This window comes from Vitis vinifera, chromosome 10, assembly GCF_030704535.1.
Source record: "Vitis vinifera cultivar Pinot Noir 40024 chromosome 10, ASM3070453v1".
NCBI lineage: Eukaryota > Viridiplantae > Streptophyta > Magnoliopsida > Vitales > Vitaceae > Vitis > Vitis vinifera.
The window spans coordinates 5,229,092-5,250,566 of record NC_081814.1 but is presented as its reverse complement, the minus strand read 5'-3'; the positions used below and the strand labels follow the sequence as shown (position 1 = coordinate 5,250,566).

The window sequence follows — 21,475 nt, the reverse complement described above, 5'->3', positions numbered from 1 at the left end:
CTTAATATTCCTAGAGGTTATGCCCATGCGACAAACCCCGGCGTCCCAAAACATCCTGTAATTAGGAGGGGAGAAAAAATAAAAAAAAGGCAAAAGCAAAAACAGAAAACCATCATATGGAATTCTTGGAGATTTTCAGGGAAAATGAAACCATATCTCGATTCCCAGGTTGGGAAGAGTTGGTTCTGAGCTGTGAAGTGAGAGCGTCCCTGTGTGATAATACCGGATGGACACAACAACGTGCCGATGGAAACGTACAAGTTTAGTATTCAATGAACTAATCTTGTGGTTCATTTCTGAAAGGCAACTACTCCTTGGACTACCGAGAGTTTGTATGTGAAAAATAATGGGTCAAAATTTCATACATAGATTAATTAGTTCCAGATGCATACATGAAATCAGGCCTGCCTTTGTCTTTTTATTCTCTCCAGTGCACCAAGTTGGCTGTCTCGGTCTTTATCTTTACTGGCAGCTCCATCCTCATCCCCATCCCCATCCCCATCCCCATCAGCTTCTTCCCTCTTCCGGACCAAACCTCCAAACACCGCATTTGGAATATCCTTTTGGGCAATCTCCACCTTTTCATCTTCCGAGTCACTCTCTTCTGGCAGCTCAATGTCTTCATGATTTGCAGTTACTTTTATTCCTTCATCTGGCTGTGATTCCACTCCAGCACTAACAAAACCAACTTTCCGACTGCTCTCTTTAGCAGCAGTGTTATTGGCTGTTGGCACTAACTGCCTTTCTAGGGCGGCCATTTCATCTTCAGGGACCCCGGCTTGCTTCAATGTGTCCATTGCTTCATCCAAGTTCAGCTTTGGATCCTTCTGCATCAGATATTCTGGAAGTAGAAAGTGTGTCTGCAAGAAGAACAAAAATTAGAACTGAACCTAAACTCTGTCAAAAATTAGTTTTTGTGCCAAAATCAAATGCCAACACCTTAGCCCTTCTAAGACTGTCTAAGAAATCAAACAAGGAGATGAAGCAACAATCCAAACAAAATTTGAACACAAATACAAAGTATTTAAAGCAAATCTTTCACCAACACTTCCAATCCCTCTAGTCCCTCAAAGCAGATAAATACAATCATTGCTACACTCAAAATGTTATTTGTATCTATTCTGTTAGAGAATAGATAGAATATCTAAACAACTATGCTTACATTCAAAAAAAAATTACCATCGTAGTCATAAGTCCTACAATATACCCTTCAGTGTATATGGCCTTTCACATTTTGGGGATCAGTAAATAATCACATGTTCGGACAATGTATGCTTGATGTCATACATAATCATATTATATATGTTCAGCGGTTGTTGATCTGATAAGCATATTCACCAAATGCAATGAAAGGATAATGATGAAAAATAGTTTAGTTACATCCATTAAAAAATTTAAATGAAAATGAACCATATATATTCAAATACTGTAATTTTTTTTTATAGGTAAAATTCAAATCTTATCATATGTATTCAAATACTGTAATGATACTTAATAGACTTTATGCATTTCAAAATTAACAGGATAATACATCATAGACCATATCCATTTCAAGACTAACAAAACAATACATCATAGACCATATGCATTTCAAGACCAACAAGATAATACTTAATAGAATAGATGAATTATAGGTGGAGTTAAAAGGGTAGTAATGGAAATCATCAAATCAGGTGGTTCTTTCTCTAAACCAACCAAACACTTCAATGAGAATAGATATCTTTTCCTAACTTTAAAACCAGGGTAATTCCAACACTAGAATGAGAAATCACCATATCTCAAGACACCTATTCCTAGAACAGATAATCTAGATGAGAGTCTTATTCTGGCCATTCCATGAGCCAAACAAGGTCAATGTAATTTTTTATAACCGAGGAACCTTCCATGGGCAAGCCTGTCAGACTCTCCATGAGGACCCAAACCTTGGGATGCTGACCAGCACCAGGTGATGCAGGGAATTCAACTAGCAGCAAGAATCAAACCCAGAACCATGTCTTTACCACACATCTTGGTATTTGCTCTAACCAACTGGACACCCTAACGGGCAAACAAGGTCCATGTGTTTTTAGTTTGCACAAAAAAAAAAAAAAAAATGGAGGCAGCTAGGGAAAGAAGAAAGAAAACATATAGTGACTTTATTTCAGGCTCCTTTAAGGGACTCTTTTGTGCCTCTTTGTAGTCATGACTTTTCCTTCTTGTACATTTCAATTCATGATCAATGAATTATTCTTTTCAGATCCACACACAAAAACCAAAAAACCAAAAAATCAAGGAAGAATTACCTGGCTGTAGCTAGCTGAGACACTTCGTTTGATTCGAAGCATTTCTCTAAAGGTGTCTTCATTACCATGCTGGACCTCAAACTCATGCCACTTATTCCAAAAATCTGCATCTGATCGTGGATCTGCCAGTTGAGATGCATATACAAATATACCACGGGCACGGTCAATTTCACCCAAACTCTTCTCCAGCTCTGCATACTTCATGCACATTGTCTTCACATCTTTGTCTGGAACACCGGATGTGATCGCCTGCTCATATATTTCTCTTGTCTTTGGAATGCCAAATATTTCAGAAGCACGTGCAATGTAAATTTCATACATGCTCAATTTTTCATTGTTAGGAACTGCCTTAGCAGCTTGATCATAAACCTTCATAGCTCGCTTAGCTAAACCAAAGTCCTCTTCCAGCTTAGCATATTGCATATACAAAGGCTTCACAGATTCAGCTGGAGCCTGATAGACAATCAAAAGATAAACATTTTGAAGTCAGCATTATCACAAATTAATAATGATAGAAAAAGTACATTTCAGCTTGATAAATAAAAATAACAAAAACAAACCTATAAAAAAAATTACATACAGATAAATTATGTTTCATAACAACATCAACAAACCAATGGATCTGGTTAATATGAGTATTCATTAATGCATATGCTTCCAGATTCTTTTTGAATGCAGAGGATGATTACAAATAGAAATGGATGCTAATGTCTTTCAGAGATAGTTCAGCTCATTCCAAGGGCTGAAAGATGAAAAATGCTGTTTCTACAGAAAACACTCCTGAAACCTAAGTTTATAAACCTTCTTGCCCCTCCAACTGAACTACTATTCATTACATTAGATTGTTTTTTTGATGGGTAAATAGCAATATATTAAAACAAGGTACTCCAGAAAAGCGCCCCAAAGTATACAAGAAGTATACAAAGGATGCCTAAGAGCGCCTAAAAAAAAAAACAGGGGCCAACAAAAACAACACCCCCTCAAACAGAGTCCAACCAATCTACAAAATCAACAACAAAAGAAGGGTCGGAACCTAAAAACCCCTTATAACCCACTTCCAAAGGTTACAAATGAAACAAAATTTACACCCTTGTACCGAATGACCCTCATCTTCAAACACCCTACTATTTCTTTCTTTCTTTCTTTCTTTCTTTTCTTTTTTTTGATAGGTAAAAGCAATTGTATTAAAAAAAAGTATACACGATGTATACAAGCAAATAAAAGCAAAACGGCGCAGATACACAAAAACAATTGCACCCTACAGAGTTCCTAATCGATCGACAAAATCAAGCATGGACAAAGAGTCATCCCCTATATACAATCTAACTCAATCCCAAAATAGATACAAAAAAAAAACTTTTAAAAGAATGATCTAAACTTTCACAATTTCAAAGGCTCTCCTATTCCTCTCCTTCCAAATGGTCCAAAAAAGGCATAAAGGAACAACATTCCAAGTCTTTTTCTTTTTTCTACCAACAAAAAAGCCTCCCCAACCCAAGAGCAACCCTCTCACTGAAGTGTGCATCACCCATTGAACACTAAATAAAGCAAAACTCAGCTGCCACAAAATACGAGCTTTTGGACAATGAAGAAGAATATGATCACTCGTTTCTTCTTTTTTGCACATATAACATCTATTAGACATCTTCCAACCCCTCTTTTTGAGTTGATCTAGAGTCAAAATCTTCCCTCAAGCTATCTCATAAGCAAAGAAGCTAACTCTAATAGGAGCCCAAGAGTTCCAAACTATACCATGAAGGAAAGGATCCGCTCTCCTACTAGCCAAGGAGTAGAAGGACTTAACTAAAAAAACACCACTCTTTGTGTTCGCCCACTCCACTAAGTCCTCAGAATCCATAGAAAGGGAATGAACATGCAGCCTCCCAAAGAAGTTGTCTACCTTTTTCAATTCCTAATCATTCAATTGTCTAATAAACCTAGGATTCCAACTACCATTGTCCCAAACATCAACCATCCGAGCATCTTTAGAGAAAGTTATAGAAAAAAGATTCAGGAAAACATCCCTCAATGGCAAATCCTCGCACCATCCATCCTTCCAAAACTTCACCTTGTTCCCCGAACCAACCCTGAAGCAAGTTCTAAACACCCTACTATTTCTTTCCTTCCAAACTATCCAAAAAAGGCACAAGGGAGTAGCTCGCCACACTTTTTTCCCTTTCTTACCCACAAAAAAACCATGTCAGCCTAACGACGTCTCTCTAACTGATACCGGAAGTAACCACGACAGCCCAAATAAAGAAAACAACAAGTGTCAGAGACTCCTTGCCATTTTGTAGTGCAAAATGATGTGATCAAGAGACTCTTCCTCTGAAAGATACAAGTAACATCTGTTTGCTAAGGACTACCCTCTCCTCTGAATCCGATTCAAGGTTAAGACCTTATTCCAAACAGCTACCTAAGCAAAGAAACCCACCCTTGGTGGCACCCATGAATTCCAAATTACACTTGCAGGAAAATCCTCGTCTCTCCAGTTCCAAAGCCTTACAGAGAGATTTGATTGTAAATTTACCATCCTTTAACTTTGTCCATACCACCTAATCTTCCATATCTCTACACACCCTTCTTTCTTGCAATCTTTGGAAAAAACACTCCACATCAATCACCTCCCAATTGTTGTGTCGCATAGAGAAATGAGGATCCTAAACTCCCCTCCAGAATGGTTCCAAATATCTTCCACCCAAGCCTCTTTGGATGAGGATATAGCAAATAAGGAGGGAAAAGAGGTGCACAAAGGATCGTCACCATACCATCTGTCCTTCCAAAATCTAACCCTCCTCCCATTCCCCATAGAAAATATCACATTACCACCCATAACATCCCATTCTCTCTTGATGGCTTTCCACAAATCTACCCCAAGCCTTTCTCCCACTTCACATCAACGACACCCACCCTCTTTTTCCCCATACTTCCAATAAATAACTTACCTCCAAAAGGCCTCCCTTTCCACTACAAAACGCCAACTCCATTAGCACAAGAGGGCCTTATAAAGCAATGCCAAATTCCTCAATCCCAAACCACCCTTACGTTTATCTAAACAAGCAATAGACTAACATACTAAATGAGGCTTCCTCTCAAGGGCCCCTCCTTCCCAAAGAAAATCCCTTTGGATCTGCTCCAACCTCAATATAATTCTCCTTGGAATACTAAACAGAGACATAAAATAAATAGTTATACTGAAAAGAGTGCTCCGAATTAAGATAAGCCTACCCCATTTGGAAATATATTGTCTTTTCCAAATCAATAGTCTTTTCCAAAGCTTCTCCTCCATGCCATCCCAAAATACTACATCCTTGAAACAAGCACCCAAGGGAAGACCCAAGTAAGAAGACGGGAGCGCACAAACATTATGCTGTAACCAACCCATAGAAACATTATGCTGCATTCACACTCAAATTCATGGTAATAATGCAAAAGAAACTACCCTAAAAACTTGACCTAGAACATGTGCTTATGCATCTTTTGTTCAATGAAGCAAATATTATTGATTGGTTTAGTGTGTGTTAGTGGGGGGGTGTCTTGAGTGCATGTTTGAGGTAATTCTATTTGTTGTTTTGGCACCCTTTGTATACCTCCCGTGTAATTGGGGTGTGGCCCTGCTCTTTCATTGGTGTCTTTTATATATATATATGCTTGTTTGACTATCAAAAAATAAAATGAAACAAATAATTCTTTTAAACAAATTCTTTCCTTGATTGTTACAGCACCATTAAATAAACAGTGAAACAGGCAACTAAGCTAAAATTTGAAGCACCAAGAACCAAAATGAAGCAAGCAACTTAATTAAAAGATCTACTAATCACATACAAATTTTCAGAAAGGAATAAATAAAATTTTGGGTTCAATTTTACACAGAAGGTCTAAACTTAGTTACTAAGGATTATGCCACATTGACTCCTTGTGTAAACCCTTTTTTTTTATAGGTAATTTTTTTGTCCCCAAGGGGACTTGAACTTGGAACCTCCCACAAACCCTCCCCATCCCTTTACCACTTGAGTCAGGCCTCAAGGGCACTCCTTATGTAAACCTTATGCCCAACCATTTATTGAACCTTATTTTCTTGTTCTAAATGTGTACCAGACATATACATATGTCGGTCTAAAAGGAACAGAGTCTCAGAATTCTCATGACCAATCATGCTATTCAAATTAAGCAGAAAATTTTTGACATCTGCTGTCAATGAGCCTTGCCTCATTTAGTATCCATCTGTGAGTTCGTGCTTTGGGGTTTCAGGGAAGTTTACTCAAATCCTTATGGAGAGTGGTATGGTATTGTTTAGCACTAAACTAATGACCAAAGGGATAGGTTGGAGTAGGTGGGTGGTTGACTTGACATTTCAATCCACACAACAGAGAACTAAAACTTCTCCAAAGATGACATGATCACCTCCAGAAGCAAGCTCAAACACAGTTCAGCAATGCAAAACACACATCAATTAGATGGTAACCAAAACAACCAAGCAACTAAAATCATTAAACTACGATTAAAGGGATCAAAATAACCATACCATTTCAACAGCGTGCTCAAACAACTCTCTTGCACGTTCCAATTTGGATTTCCCATACCTTTTCACAAATTTGGACAGATATGTGACCCATATATCCTTTACATGAGGGTATTTAAATATCTTTACACCTCTTTCATACACCTTGAAAGCATCCTCAAAGTATTTATGTTCCTGCACAGATCAAATATGAAATATTTAATATCCATCCAATGAAACAAATTAAATGAATAATAAATGAACAAAACAGAAGAATAGTAGGAGGAATGTCTATACTTCCAAAAGCAATGAATAGTTGATTATAATTTGTGGAGTGGCTATTCTTAAATCCAATATCCGCTCATAAACAGCACGTGTGGACTCCAAAGTTCCCAGGCTTTCTTCCAAATCAACATAAAATGTCCAAATTCGCAAGGACTTGTGCAGTTTCATCTGCACAGGCTCATTCCCATCAGCAGCCACTGCATGCCATGCAAACCATAAATGAAGGTGTTAGTTATCAGTTCTAAAATTACCCTTTCACTTGAACCCAGCTTTTGCTCTTAATTTGAACAGTTCTAGATCAAAACTTCCAATTTCTAAGATAGTAGAACAAATTATAACATGGTATCACTTCTTAATTGAAACTGACAAGGCAAGATTTCAAGCACATGGAATGCATATAAGACACTGGAGCTCTCTCTCTCTCTCTCTCTCTCTCTCTCTCATACACACACACAAGCACTAAAATTTCTATGTTGATGGTGGTATTCAACGATCTCTCTCTGATATTTAACCAAATATAGAAATGTCAAGAGAACTTGCAGCATTTTTATGATATTGTTACTTACTGTTGAAAAAAAAATAACAACGATGTCCAACCCCTGAAACATTAATGGAGGGACAACCAAAAGGAGAATCCATTAAAGCCGTTCTCTGATCACTAAAAAAGGTCTGCTTTTTCAAAGGCTACTTCCATATATATATCAGAAACAACAAAGTTCATTCATCTATCAATTGATAAATACAAGGAGGATGAGCAATCCTTCAAAGATGTACAAAAGTTGGTTAGCAAGTAACCAAGCAGCCAGATCCACAAAAACTAGCCCAATGAGAAGGGCCACTTCCATTTTTTCTTTTTCTTTTACAATAAATAAGAGAAAGTATCATATAAACGCAAAAAGCGAAGGCACACGGGTCGCATACAATGAGCACTAAAAATAAAAGAAACAGAAAAGAAGGAACACAAAAAAAACTCCCTCCCTCAACAAAGACCCAACCAATCTATGAGCCTCCACCTATGTACAATTTAATATGTCAAGCAACCTTTGCAAGGCAGCAAATATCCAATTTTATTTTGATAGCTAAAGGCAAAAGAGTAGCCTTTGCTAAGGCACTATCTCTCTCTCTCTCTCACTCACTCACTCACACACACACACACACATATTAAAATTTCTATGTTGATGGTGGTATTCACCAATCAATCTAAGTCTGATATTTAACCAAAAATCAAAACATGGAGAGAATTTGTGTTTTCATGTTATTGTTACTAACTGTTGAAAAAATAATAAAAATTTCCAATTCCTGGTTTATTAATGGAGGGGTAACCAAAAAGAGAATACATTAAAAGAGTTCTTACATCATTTACTAAGGTCCGTTCTTTGAAAGGCAACTTCCATATGTCAAGCAGCCATTGAAAGGGATCAAAAATCTAAATCTATTTTGTTGAAAATTGTGTTATTTTAGAAGATTTTATTAGTTAATTTCACTATCTCTGTTTTCATGGTATTAAAGCCTACCTCTAATTCTATTCCTTTCATGTATTTTCTTTCTCATAAAAAACCCTATTCCAACTCTATTCAAAATTATGTCAGTGTAAGTGACAAAGCTACATCCAAGTCAAACATTGAGCAGACACAATGTGCATTTTAAGCAACTGCCACAGATAATCCTTACCTTCGGATTACATCTCACAGACTAAATGAACAAAACTATTTGCAGTGATCTCAATCTGTAAAGATGGTTATCCAAGACAAGGGAAATTTTGGTTCTCACTTAAGCAACACAACCACCGAAAATAAAAAAGATGAGGTAGCTTTTCAAACGTGGAAGGCAAAAAACTTGATGGTGATGACCTGGCTCGTTAATTCAATGGAGCCAAAAATTGGACAGACATTTGTTTTTATCAACACAAAAGAGATTTGGGATGCAGTCAATGAGACATTCTTAGGCTTGGGCAATTCGGCTTAAGTATATGAGATCAAGACCCAAATTCATGAAACAAAACAAGGAGCTCAAGGTGTCATGAAATACTATGGTATTCTTAAGGGTCTTTGGCAAGAGTGGGATTAGTATTGTGAAGCTGAATGGGAGAATGGCAAAGATGCTGCCCAGTTCAAGAGGTTGCTGGAAAAAGAACGAGTTTTTGAATTTTAGTGTAGTGGCTAGATTGGAAAAGATAGAAAGGGATTTCCTTTGGGGAGGGGGAGATTTGGTTAACAAGCCACATCTATTGAGTTGGTCAGTTGTGTGCATGGAAAAAACGAAAAGGGATTTGGGTTTTAGAAACCTTCCGTCCTTTAATAAGGCCCTTTTAGGAAAGTGGTCTTGGAGATATGCAACTAAAAGAGATCCTCTTTGGAAACGGGTAATTGTTGGCAAGTATGGGCAAGAGGATGGGGGTTGGTGCATGAAAAGGGTGAGAGAGAGGTATGAAGTAGGGGTATAGAAGTCAATCAGAAATTGTTGGGAAGCTTTTAAAGTCAACACTTGCATCAGGGTTGGTTCTGGGAACAAGGTGAAGTTCTAGAAGGATAGATGGTGTGGGTATGTGCCTTTGAGGGATGGTTTCCAAGATCTTTTTTCCATAGCCACCTCTAAGGATGCTTGGGTGGTTGATGTTTGGGATGGTGGTAGTTGAAATCCTAGGTTCTTTAGACAGTTGAATGATTAGGAGTTAGAGGAAGTAGATAACTTCTTTGGGAGGTTGCATGGTCATTCCCCCTCTTTGGATTTTGAGGATATTTTGGTGTGGGTGGATACAAAGAATGACATCTTTTTAGTTTAAGTCCTTCTACTCTTCCTTGGTTAGCAAGGGAACGGATCCTTTCCCTCATGGTATAGATTGGAATCTCTGGGCTCCAATTAGAGTAAGCTTCTTTGCTTTAGAGGCAACTTAAACCAAGATTTTGACTTAGGATCAGCGCAGAAAGAGGTTGGAAGATGCCTAATAGATGCTATATGTGCAAAGAAGAAGAAAAAGCATGTGATCATATTCTTCTACATTATTTGAAAGCTCGCATTTTGTGGCAGCTAAGTTTCGCTTTATTTGATGCATAATGGATGATGAACTTTTTGGTGAGAGGTTTGCTTTTGAGTTGGGGAGGCTCCTTTGTTGGTAGAAAAAGGAAGAAGGCTTGGAAAGTTGCTCCTTTATGTCTTTTTTGGACCATTTGGAGGGAGAGAAATAGGAGAGCCTTTGAGAATTGTGAAAGTTTAGACTGAACTTTCAAAAGCTTCTTTTTATATCCATTTTGGGATTGGGCTAGATTGTACATTGGGGATGACTCTATGTCCATGCTAGATTTTGTAGATTGGTTAGGTTCTTCTTAGGGTGTGGTTGCTAGTTTTTGTGCATTCGTACCTTTTTGGTTGCTTTGTATACTTCGCGTATACCATTTTCTTTTAATACAATTTCTTTACTTATCAAAAAAAAAAAAAAAAGGGAAAAACTTAGACTATCTAAGAAGAGCAAGAAAGTAGATAGGGAATCAATGACTAGTAAGTAAATTTATCTACCTATCACACGCGAGACTTGTACAGTATTTACAGTAAGTGCGGTGAGTCAATTTGTGTACTAATCCCATAAAGAACACATGGAAGCTGTACACAGAATACTTAGGTATTTAGAAAGAACACTTGGTAAAGGTTTACTCTTCAAAAAAGGTCAACATCTAAGAGTTGAAGCATATATTGACACTGAGTGGACCAGAGCTGTTAAAGATAGAACGTCAACCTTAAGTTTCTATACCATGGTAGGTGAAAGTCTAGTTATATGGAGAAGTAAGAAGCAATCAGCTGTGGCATGAGGCAGCACAAAAGTAAAATATAGAGTTGTTACTCAAGGAATGTATGAACTTCTATGGTTAAAGAGGTTATTATAAGAATTAATAACCAATATGAAAGCCCCAATGAAGCTTTACTCTAACAATAAATTTGCCATTAATATAGCCAACAATTTGATGCAACATGATTGAACCAAACATGTAAAGGTTCACCGACACTTCATCAAAGAAAAATTAGAAAGTGGTCTTATTTGTATGCCATGTATTCCAATGAATAAACAACTGTCTGATATATTTACTAAGGGGCTACTAAAACCTACATTTGACTACTTGACTAGAAAGTTGGGCATGATAGACATCTATCAGCCACTTGAAGGGGGAGTATTAAAAATTGCGTTACTTTAGGATATTTGATTTAATTAATTTTGTTATTTTAGGGAGCTAAATTTGGGACTATGATATGTAATTCAATTTTTATTTTTTTTTATAGACAATATGTAATTCAAATTTAATTTCCTATTCTAGAGTAGATTGAGAACCATAGAGTCTCCGATTTTAATAGGTCTTGAACAACCTATATATATGTCATTTCGTACTCTTCAAATCATTAAAAAAAAAAAAAACAAAAAGATGATTCAGTCCATATCTATTTTCATATTTTGATAGCAAAAGAGTGTGAATCCAATTGTACAAAATCAACTAGTCAACAGAATGTCATAAAATTTGACTTTAAAAGCCCACCATGATGTTACACAGGATTTGGATTTCATTCTGGACATAAGAGATTTCAAGTCAAAGAATGTTAGAATATTTAATCATTGCAACCATGTAGGTATCAATTGTGGTAGTGGAGATTATAAACAGATCTGCCAAGCAAGCAAATAACAAGAACAAGGAAAAAAAATAAAAAATAAAAAATAAAGAATAAATAAATGGAGGACAGGTTACCTTTTCGCTTGACCTCAACAGATGGTTCTGCAGTAGCACGCCTCATCAGCTCTAGTGCTCCTTTAAAATTCTTGTGCCTCAATTCCATTTCTGCCCACTCACACCACACACTAGCCAGATTATCCAAAGTTTTGTAATTCACTTGCACGGCCTTATCAAAAATAACTCTGGCATTGGCAACATCTTTGTGGTTCTCATATAACTTAGCAAAAGCAACCCATAAAGTATGAGGCTTTCCCACTGCTTTCATGGGATCAACCGTTCTCACAGCCTCAGTGTAAGTCAATATCTGCTTTGTAGGATTTCCCTCAAATAGCTTAATCCTCCGGTGCCATTGTTCCACATTATGGGGATTTTGCCGGAGAAGGACACTATTTGCCAACTCTGGCCTTCTATCCATGAGATGCTCCAATCGAGCCAATCTTAAATCAACATCATTAAAATCGTGTAACCAAAACCCATGAAGGATCTTTTTCTCAAAATTTGCCACTGAAAGATTAATATCCAAACGAATATCTTCCTCCTCATCAGTGTCATTATCTTGAGCGCCATCTTCCTCCTCATCACTATCCATATTCTCCATTTTATATGCAAGCATACTCTCCTCAAACTGTGAATAAGCATCAAAAATCACACTGAAATCCCTCACTGTAACCACTGTGGTCATACCCTCTTCAAAAATATCTCTCGCCTTCTCAGTTAAATTCCTCCGGATGTAATAATCCGCAAGTGACGTCCACAGCCGCCCAACCTCGTCAGTAAACTTCCTAATTCCACCTCGAATTATTGCATCTACATTCAACCCCGAAACATCTGTAGCATGCTTGGTCAACAAATCACACAACTCCAACCACAACCTATGCCTTGTCTTTCCCTTAATCGAATAAAACTGATCATCATTCAAAACCCCGGCCAATCTCTCTGCTGCCTCCTGCCAAAGACCTGAATTCATAAGAAATTCAATAAAATCCTCAATGTGGGTGGGATCATACTTCAAATACCGCCGATAAACCCTAAGCGAGGTCTCGATGGGGACACCCTTTTTGCTCACGAATACGAGATAGGGCTCCCAAATTCGATCGTGCTGGGTCACCGGTAGTGCGCAGAGAGCACGGTCGAACGTTCTTCGAGTCCGAGTGAGAAGCTCCTGATCGGTTAGGGTTTGGAGGTACATGATCCAAATTCGTGGCATCTTGTGCATAGTGACCAGCGCACGCTCGAAGGTATTGTTGAGGGTTTCGTATTGTGAGTGTTTGATAGGGAGATTGCGAACAATTTCTAGGCGTTCGCGGAGGTAAGCATACCAGAGCTTGTAGCTTCCGGGGAGGGCTTTGAGGGCTCGCTCGTAGATCAAGAATCGTTTCTTGAAGGGTGAGTCGCTTCGAGCGATGAGGTATCTCCACCACAGCTTTAAGCTGAACTGGTTCCGAAGCAGTTCCTCCTCGTAGAGGAGGTCCTCCTGGCTAGGGTACAGCTCCTCTGCAATCGCCATGTTTCTCCTCCTGAAACCCCTCCAGACAGTGAACTAAGGCCGCGTTTGCCTCTCAAGGTGATGGTAAAACCCCAAAGGGTTAACTAAGGGCCCGTTTGGTAACCGGAGTGGAGTCATAGACTTCGATTTTTATTTTTCACCCACAACTTTACAATAATGTTCTTATATCAAACATTAAATATTAAATTATTGTATGAAGCTCTTGAAGCTTGAAATGCTCGTATGACTGTCCCACCATCTATAGTTGCTCCAATAAAATCATCTCTTATACATTAGCTGACTATTCCATCAGATCAGATCTCACTTACTAAAGAGAAACATATACTTTATTTTATATCTTCAACATAGAACTATTATTTTCCAATTTTTTCTTTTGCTAGATAAATTAATTTAAAATTAAACAAGACTTAATGAATTGAATTTGTTAATAAATCTATTAATTTTTAAAATTAATTAAAAACTTAAATAATGAACTCATTAATACCATGAATTTATCAATATAATAAAATGTTATTTTTCTAACATATAATAAAATAGTATATTTTATACTAAAAATATAATTTATGATTTTATTATAATATTGCTATTTATGTTTTACTAAAAACTACATATTTTATAATTTATTTGTAATTACTAAGTTATTTTCATTTTCAATAAGGTTTCAATTAAATTTAATTAATTAATATTATATAAATTGAATTTAAAATATTTTTATAAAATCAAAACAATTTAAAATATATATATATAATTTATCCAAACAAGTCTTCTTGTTTTTTATTTTTAAAATCTTTTTATAAAAATAACTTACCAAATATCATTAATTTTATAAAACATTTAAAAAATTATTTTGATTCTTTAACTTAAAAAAAGTTTCTAAAAAAGGCATAAGAAATCATAATAAAAAAAATTAAAGTACTTATTTGACTTGCATTAAAGATAAATATTAAAATCATTTTTATCTTATAATTTTTTTTTTCACTACAATAAAAAGATTGTTTCATAATTAAAAAAAATTATTTATCTTTAATTCATATATAATTATAAATTCAATTTTTGTTTTTTAATAAGACTTAAATTTGATTTCATATTATTATAAATTAATTTTACAAAATTTATATAAAATAAAAACAATACATTGTCTTTAAAAACGATACAAATTATTTCATTCAAACAAGTTTCTTATCTTTTTATTTTTTTAAAATATTTTTTAAAACATTTTACCAAACACTCTAATTTTTTTAAAAAATATAAAAAAAACTATTTTTTGTTTTCTATTTTAAAAATAAATTTAAAATACAAATTTTTAAAAATACCAGGCCGAAAGATTTCTAAGATATTTGATCGTAAATTCCTTGACCAATTTCTTATTCAATTTTTGTATATTCTCTAAGTCATTTCTAACAACTGATTTCATTATAATCACTACAATTTCCTTTTATCTGATAAGCCTGAGGTTCTTTTCCTGGGCATCTAGACAGTGGAAGCCATTTTTGTCCTCAACTTGCCAATCATCTTCCTGAGGTCTTAAAAAATGCAATGATCCAGGGAGTCATTGTATAAGGGTGAAAGTCTTTTGTAAGATTTATTTATTTATGTAAACAATAAAAACTTATTTTAAAAGAATAATAGTTTTTAAAAATGGTATGAAAACATGGAAGTATAAAAATAAAAAAAACAAAAAAAAACTATTACTCTAAGTTTAAAAAATTTTGATAGCAATATTTTAAAACATGAGAAGATTTTGGTGTTGTTTGCTAATTGTTTTTTAAAATAGTTATGAAAAATAGTTTTTTAATGTTTTTTAAAATAAAAGCATGTTTGAGCTGCGATGTTTTTAACTTATTTTTAATATTTAAAAAAAATAATTTTTATATTTAAAATTTTATTTTAAATTATTATACATGTTTATATAATTATTTTTAAAATAACTCAAAAAAGTAAAAACAATTGTATACATATGTATAATGATTAAAAATAAAAAATTAAATATAAAAATTATTTTTAAGTCTTTAAAGAGATTTTTATTTAATAAAACATTAGAAAATAATTTTTAAAAACTGTTGTGAAAAAACTTGACAACTATTTTCAGACGAGCAGACCTGACTCATTCTCTGTGAAGGTAGGTGAATGTGATGAATGGGCCGTGGGCTGAGCTTGAAATTTGAAGCCGGCCGAGCCCAAGTTGTTAAATGTCCACATGGAGTTAGGCCCCACTTTTCCGAGTTTCTAGGAACGTGCCCCTTATGACTAGTCTTATCATAGCATCGTCAGTGGATCCAAATTAATGGAGTTTATTTTGTAAAAAATTTACATCCTAATTGATTATAAATAATTAAATATTGACAAATAAAACGTATTTTTCATATGATAATCGAAATTTAATGACATAAAATTGGCAATTTTTCTATTTTTGTATACAATTAAAGAAATAAAGTCATATAAAAAGGAGTTATAATTATTTGGTATAATTCTTTTTCTTTAATAAAAAAATGAAAATATGATTCGCACCTAAAACAACTATTAATGGCATTAAAGGCAATGATTAATGATCATGATTACAATTTACAAGAGAATTAGGAATGTTTTTTAATATCTGAACACATTTTGGTTATAAAAAAATTATTAAAAATCAATTAAAATTGAATATATTTTTATTAAATTAAAGTATTAATAGCTTTTTCCATAAAAATAAAATAAAAGGATATATGGAATTATAGGGTATAGGGGAAGGGGGAGGGGAGGGGAGGGGAGGAGGTGTGAGGAATAATGAGGCGGGAGAGTCCACATAATATTGGCGTAAGTATATAACATATGGGCCAACCCACACGCAACCTCTCTGTCCCACTCCTTCGCCCCATCTTCTTCCTCCCTTCTCTCCTCTCTCCTCCATTACTCATCATCTCCTCAACCTCCACCCCACAAAACGCTGCGTTTTACTTTCTCTGTAAGTCCCCGCTCTATCTCTATACGATTTTCTATTTTCTTCTTCCCTTTATTGCCCTAATTCTTCTCGAATAGATCGGTGAGTTTCCAGTCAATCGTCTTATTCAGACATTAGGGGCTTCATTTTGCAGGGAAATCATTTAAGCTTTTGATTCAAAAGCTTCGATTTCTTTGGCTTACGTTCTTACGAGTTTTATTTTTACTTTTTCTGATTCGTGGATTTTTGAGAAATGGATGTTGTTCGAAGCGGTTTTTGGATTTTTATTTGTTATGTCTTTGTTTGGTTGCTGAGAAAGCGGAGGAAAACATAAGAGGGCAAGTTTTTGTCTGTTGTTTTTATGGAGAACCCAGATTGCTAAGCTTTTTATGGGTGTGTTAGGGCGAGGATGAGTGCGTTCTTTTTCTTTTTCTTTTTTCTTTTTTGGGTCTTAAATCATTGCTCTTTCTTGCATTTTCTTGGTGACCAAGCGGATCCCTTTATTTGTCGATCTTTTTAATGGCTATGTTTGTTTTTGAAGACTGATGCTTGTGTTTTGTGATCTACAACATTGTGCTTCTTATGTTGTTTAATTTGATGAGTTTTATGATGTTGCTCTCTTCTCTGTGATTGTTGTTCAGCGAAGAAGGTTGGTTCTCTTTGCGCGTGTCCCGTCCTCTTCTCCATTACGCAAAACCCTAATTGATCAAAACCCATTATCTAGATTTACGTATATAACCAAATGGAGGTCAAGCTATGGAATGACAAGCGAGAAAGAGAAATGTATGAGAACTTTGCAGAACTCTATGCTATAATAAAAGCCACGGAAAAGCTTGAAAAGGCTTACGTTCGTGACATAATTTCATCGGCTGAGTATGAGCCAGAATGTCAAAAACTCATTGCCCATTTCAAAACCCTTGCTTCCACGCTCAAAGATACCATCCCTAGCATTGAGCGCTTTGCAGACACCTACAAAATGGATTGCCCTGCAGCCATCAACCGCCTTGTGACCTCCGGAGTGCCTGCCACAGTTGAGCATCGGTCTGCTGCAGCTGCATCAGCCACTACCTCAGCCGCCGTTGTGGCAGAGTGCGTGCAGAACTTCATTACAGCCATGGATTCCTTGAAGTTGAACATGGTGGCGGTTGATCAGGTGCATCCTCTGCTGTCGGACCTCTTTGCTTCTCTCAACAAGTTGAGCATCTTGCCACCTGATTATGAAGGGAAGACCAAGATGAAGGAGTGGATTGGGAGGTTGTCAAAGATGGGAGCTGCTGATGAATTAACAGAGCAGCAAGCTCGGCAGCTTCACTTTGATCTAGAGTCATCTTACAACTCCTTCATGGCTGCGTTGCCTAATGCTGGTACCTGATTTATTGGGGTAAGCATGTATATAGGCATCCCTGTTATGTTTTGTTTGGGTGATTTAATATATACTGTCTTGTATTTGGTAGAACCTTGATGATTGTGGAAGTGACCTCTTATTCTGTAACACTTTACACATTTTGGCAAAGATGGCATTGTGGATCTCCATACCAATATTTTGTGGTAATTACCAATGATATAATTTTTACTCTATGTTATGGAGATGAGTTTACTTTAATTTGATTCGGGATTTTTGTTTGCAGCGACATGTAGCAGCAATTGGCAGTCTCTTAACATCTGTATAATCTCTCATTTGGAGTTTGTTTATTGTATATCTCATCCCCCATTTATGGGTCATCTTGGTAATAGTAGTGTGTTTCTTCCCCTCTATTTAGAAGACATGGTTTTCATATTATATATATATATATATATATGAATTTTTATCAGTGATTCTTCCTTAGATTCCATCTAATACATTAATGGTTAAAAACCCAAGATTCTTGAGACATGAAGGAGGGATACATAGGATGATGGGAACAATCCTTTTTCTCCATTTTGTTATGAGAATCAAGTGGCAATTCCATATAATGAACTTTAGTAAATGAGGATGAGATGATCTTCAGAGGGAATTGTAGCATATTGGTTAAGAGTTTATACCCTTTTTTTTCTTAATCAGTTTGACAAAGTTATAAGCTTCAGCATGGTGGTTGAGTTTTAAGTTCTAAGGATTGAAACTTCAGCATGTATGATTGATTTCTTGTTAGTATTCATCTTTAAGAGGGAAGCGTTTAGATGGTAACCTCTAGTGGATACAGGCAAAAAGGGGACATTTCTTAGACATCCTTCTTAAAGCATAACCTTGTGTGCCTGTGCTCGATAGAAGCTGCTGGGAGACCTTTTCTTAACTATAGTGAAAATTACCTTGGCTTGCGCTGGTAAACTTGTATTATAGCAGATGTGCTGTTTGAAGGCAGAGAGTTGTCTTTCCTTCATTGACCAACAAAACAATCGGGCAAACTTGTATTATACAAACCGGCAAACTTGTATTATACAAACCAGCAAACTTGTATTTCATTGGCAAACCTTTTGTCTTTTTTCATTATTTGGATCATCGTGCTCCAATTGAAATGTTTTAAAGGCGGGTGGTGGGAGTCTGGAAGTGGACTGAGAATGGAGGCTTTTATTCTACAATGGGGCTGTGATGTGATCTACCCGTATCGGCAAGTTGTGCTGCATGTGATTTTATTTCTTCTCAAACTCCAGTACAGAAAAATGAGAATAATAACAAATACTTATTTGGAATAATGCGAAAAGGGTTGCTGCTCTGACTTCATTCATCAATAATACCTATTCAGGTTTCGGTTTGTTTTATGTGGCTTTGGATATCAATTCTGAACCCGGACAAGGGCCAACTTAGAGCGTTCATGTGGATAAAAGCTAAGACAAATTTATAGTGTTGAGAGAGAGGATGTTCACCCTGTTCCCCCATTCAGAAGTCCCTCAACTTTATGAAGACATCCAATTAAAACCAGGCCAAGGAAATGGGATCTTTACCCTGTTCCCTTCCTTCAGGAGTTCCTCAACAATTGCATTCATAACATAGGCCCCTGCTCCATTTGTTTGTATCCTTGCCTTTCCAAACCAAATCCCTAGTCGTGAATTTCTTGATTTTAGATGGCTAGAAAACATCTGGAGCAAGACAAACTCCAGGAACCTATCACCTGATGGAAGTCTGTTGTCTTCCTCAAAGCAGCTTACGAAAAACTTGGCTTTCATTTACTCCAACTGGAAAGGAATGGAAGACGATGTTTGTAGTCTTATAAGCCTTAAAAATATATGCACATTGTGAAATGGATGGACTTTGGGTGTGTTAGGGAGGAATTTGGATTGAATGGCATCTCCCAACCATGTCTCATGAATAATTTATTTCTAGGAAACTCGTGTTTACTCTCTCAACCTCTTTAGATGCATTCATTCATTCACCGAAAGATTTGGAGGTTTTCTTTAGCATCAAAGCCCCGTTCATTGAAATCGGATGCAACATCTAACTACAAGATTGAAATGCAATTCCACTAAACTCTTTTGACGCTATAAGGTTAATGAGTCTGTTTTTTTCCTTTGTCTTGGGTTTTCCTTCATTTGGGTAACATTGATATCAAGGTTGGTAAAATGGGTAAGAGGAGAAGGCCGACTACAATAGCCCCAAGAATTATGGCAATGCAGGTCCACTTTCTGGAGCCCTTCTGGTATTCCCGGGCCACCTGAAGCTGCTCAGTCCCACGTCTCACAAAGGAGCTAGCATGGGCTACATGGCTTTCAATGTCGTTGAGCTGTTGACCCTGTGCCTCCACAAGAGCTGCCATGTCTAAGAACACCTGGTGGAGCTCAATCAAGTTCTTTTCAATCTCCTTCACGGCATCATGTCTCTCTTGGATTTCTGATATTGTATCCATGATCTGACCTCTCCCTTGTTCCTGTATGGCCTTTTGCAGAAAACTCTCACTTTCACCGCTTGATATTAAATTCTCAATGGTGTCCTCGTCCGCCTTCTGTCCTGTTATGGTGTAGTACCGCCGCTCAACTGTTTCCTTATACTCCGCTGACATTTTTGCTCTAAGCCCCTGAAAATCATCCATCATGTCCTTGAGTTTCTTCCCCAATCCACTAACCACTGAGCTACGCGTTCGGTCTGCAGATGATCCCGGTCCACAACCTGGAACGTTGCGGCTCGCTGCATTGGAGCGTTCCAGCCCTTCGAGCTTCCCCTTGATCATCTTGACCCGTTTCAAGACCTGGGTGACATCTGAGTCCATCCGGGCACGTAGATCCTTCATGGTTTTGGCATTGTGGACGGTCTTGCTTTCTTCATTGGCATCTTGTAATTGCTTGTACAGCTTCTCCACACCACCCATGTCTTGCTTCACATTCTCAACATCTTCAAAGAATTTGTCCAGGTTTACAGCCTCCTTCCCGGACTCCATGTCGTCCATGTAGGTCTGCTGCTTCAGGTCCGTGTACTTTTTGAACGAACTCGAGAACAAATCATTCATCTTGACTGATTTTCTGTATCAGATTCTTGTCCCCTAAATGTGTCTCGGTACAATCTAGTGGAAAATTCAAAAATTCAGAAAAAAAAAAAAAAAAAAAAACTATGATTTTGTGTTTCAAGTTTGAGGGTTTTTGGTATTCTTCTTCCTCTGGAGGAGGAAGAGAGAAAAGGTAACAATTTGACAAGAGGGTTACTCTCAAATGGGCATATCCTGATTTCCCCTTTTTTTTTATTGGTAGAATTAGCCTTTTTGGAGGCTTGTAATGAATTTGAGGTGAAGAGAAACTCAACCAATAATCTAAAACCCTAAGTTAAGCAGTTGTTTAAAAGAGGATAATATCAAAGGAGGCTCATAAATTACCATTTGGCATTCCATCATTCATTATTGACTCAGTCCTACATTAATTTCTTTCCTCCCAAACTATGTGGTAATATTGGTGTGGGCAGAGGCAATCATATTTCAACAACAAAAAAGAAAGGGTGAAGGTTCCCCACTTCCCTTCATGGAAAGCACTCAGCATATCTTTCAGAATGTGTAGCATGACTGAGACAACAGAGAATAATATTTCAGTGACAAAGACAAGATGAAAAATGATGACAGCAGGCTTCTTGGAAAGTGCTGAATACCATTTAAAGTGCTTGTAATGGAGTAAAGGATGGACAAGGAATGGAGTAAATGCAAAATAATCAAACCCTCTTTTCTGAGAACAAAATTTAGTTATAAAAGCTGATACACCAAGAGATATCAGTTAGAGCATTTTAAACCTAATTGTTGGCAATTGGATCATACTTGACCTATAATCAATGACCCATAGGATGAGATAACCTCTTTTTTGTCATTTGATTGATATTAG

The 21,475-nt window shown here is 36.5% G+C and overlaps 3 protein-coding genes across 9 annotated transcripts; 1 reads left to right on the top strand and 2 right to left on the bottom strand.

The window, feature by feature from the left end:
* Nucleotides 1-241: 241 nt before the first annotated feature.
* LOC100267056 (uncharacterized) lies at nucleotides 242-13,493 on the bottom strand. The gene is made up of 5 exons (XM_059740011.1): nucleotides 11,796-13,493; nucleotides 7,081-7,265; nucleotides 6,808-6,978; nucleotides 2,283-2,735; nucleotides 242-860 (listed from the first exon to the last, which is right to left on the bottom strand). The coding sequence occupies exons 1-5, from the start codon at nucleotides 13,285-13,287 to the stop codon at nucleotides 399-401; spliced, it is 2,763 nt and encodes a 920-aa protein (XP_059595994.1). The 5' UTR covers nucleotides 13,288-13,493; the 3' UTR covers nucleotides 242-398.
* A 2,507-nt stretch (nucleotides 13,494-16,000) lies between these two features.
* LOC100261868 (vacuolar protein sorting-associated protein 28 homolog 2) lies at nucleotides 16,001-18,018 on the top strand. 7 transcript variants are annotated; one of them, XR_785287.3, is made up of 4 exons: nucleotides 16,001-16,231; nucleotides 16,849-17,588; nucleotides 17,662-17,755; nucleotides 17,836-18,018. XR_785287.3 is itself a non-coding variant. In XM_010648668.3 (3 exons), exon 2 carries the CDS (start codon nucleotides 16,950-16,952, stop codon nucleotides 17,577-17,579), a length of 630 nt encoding a protein of 209 aa, XP_010646970.1. In that variant the 5' UTR covers nucleotides 16,004-16,231; nucleotides 16,849-16,949; the 3' UTR covers nucleotides 17,580-17,588; nucleotides 17,836-18,018. The 7 variants fall into 7 exon arrangements, 4 of the variants coding, with proteins under 4 accessions (XP_002273612.1, XP_010646970.1, XP_019073991.1 ...); XR_009466697.1 differs by having other exon boundaries at nucleotides 16,015-16,309; XM_010648668.3 differs by lacking the exon at nucleotides 17,662-17,755 and having other exon boundaries at nucleotides 16,004-16,231.
* A 1,557-nt stretch (nucleotides 18,019-19,575) lies between these two features.
* Nucleotides 19,576-21,353, bottom strand: LOC100854510 (syntaxin-124). The gene is made up of 2 exons (XM_010648667.3): nucleotides 20,983-21,353; nucleotides 19,576-20,676 (listed from the first exon to the last, which is right to left on the bottom strand). The coding sequence occupies exon 2, from the start codon at nucleotides 20,620-20,622 to the stop codon at nucleotides 19,708-19,710; it is 915 nt and encodes a 304-aa protein (XP_010646969.2). The 5' UTR covers nucleotides 20,623-20,676; nucleotides 20,983-21,353; the 3' UTR covers nucleotides 19,576-19,707.
* Nucleotides 21,354-21,475: the final 122 nt, after the last annotated feature.

Bases quoted from the DNA above. Each gene is read 5' to 3' on its own strand.
- LOC100267056 (XM_059740011.1), bottom strand. From the start codon at position 13,287: ATGGCGATTGCAGAGGAGCTGTACCCTAGCCAGGAGGACCTCCTCTAC. The intron at 6,979-7,080 runs GTATAGACATTC...TGATCTGTGCAG, and splicing joins ACTATTCATTGCTTTTGGAA to GAACATAAATACTTTGAGGA. The intron at 2,736-6,807 runs GTATGGTTATTT...ATTGTCTATCAG, and splicing joins TTGAGCACGCTGTTGAAATG to GCTCCAGCTGAATCTGTGAA.
- LOC100261868 (XM_010648668.3), top strand. From the start codon at position 16,950: ATGGAGGTCAAGCTATGGAATGACAAGCGAGAAAGAGAAATGTATGAG.
- LOC100854510 (XM_010648667.3), bottom strand. From the start codon at position 20,622: ATGAATGATTTGTTCTCGAGTTCGTTCAAAAAGTACACGGACCTGAAG.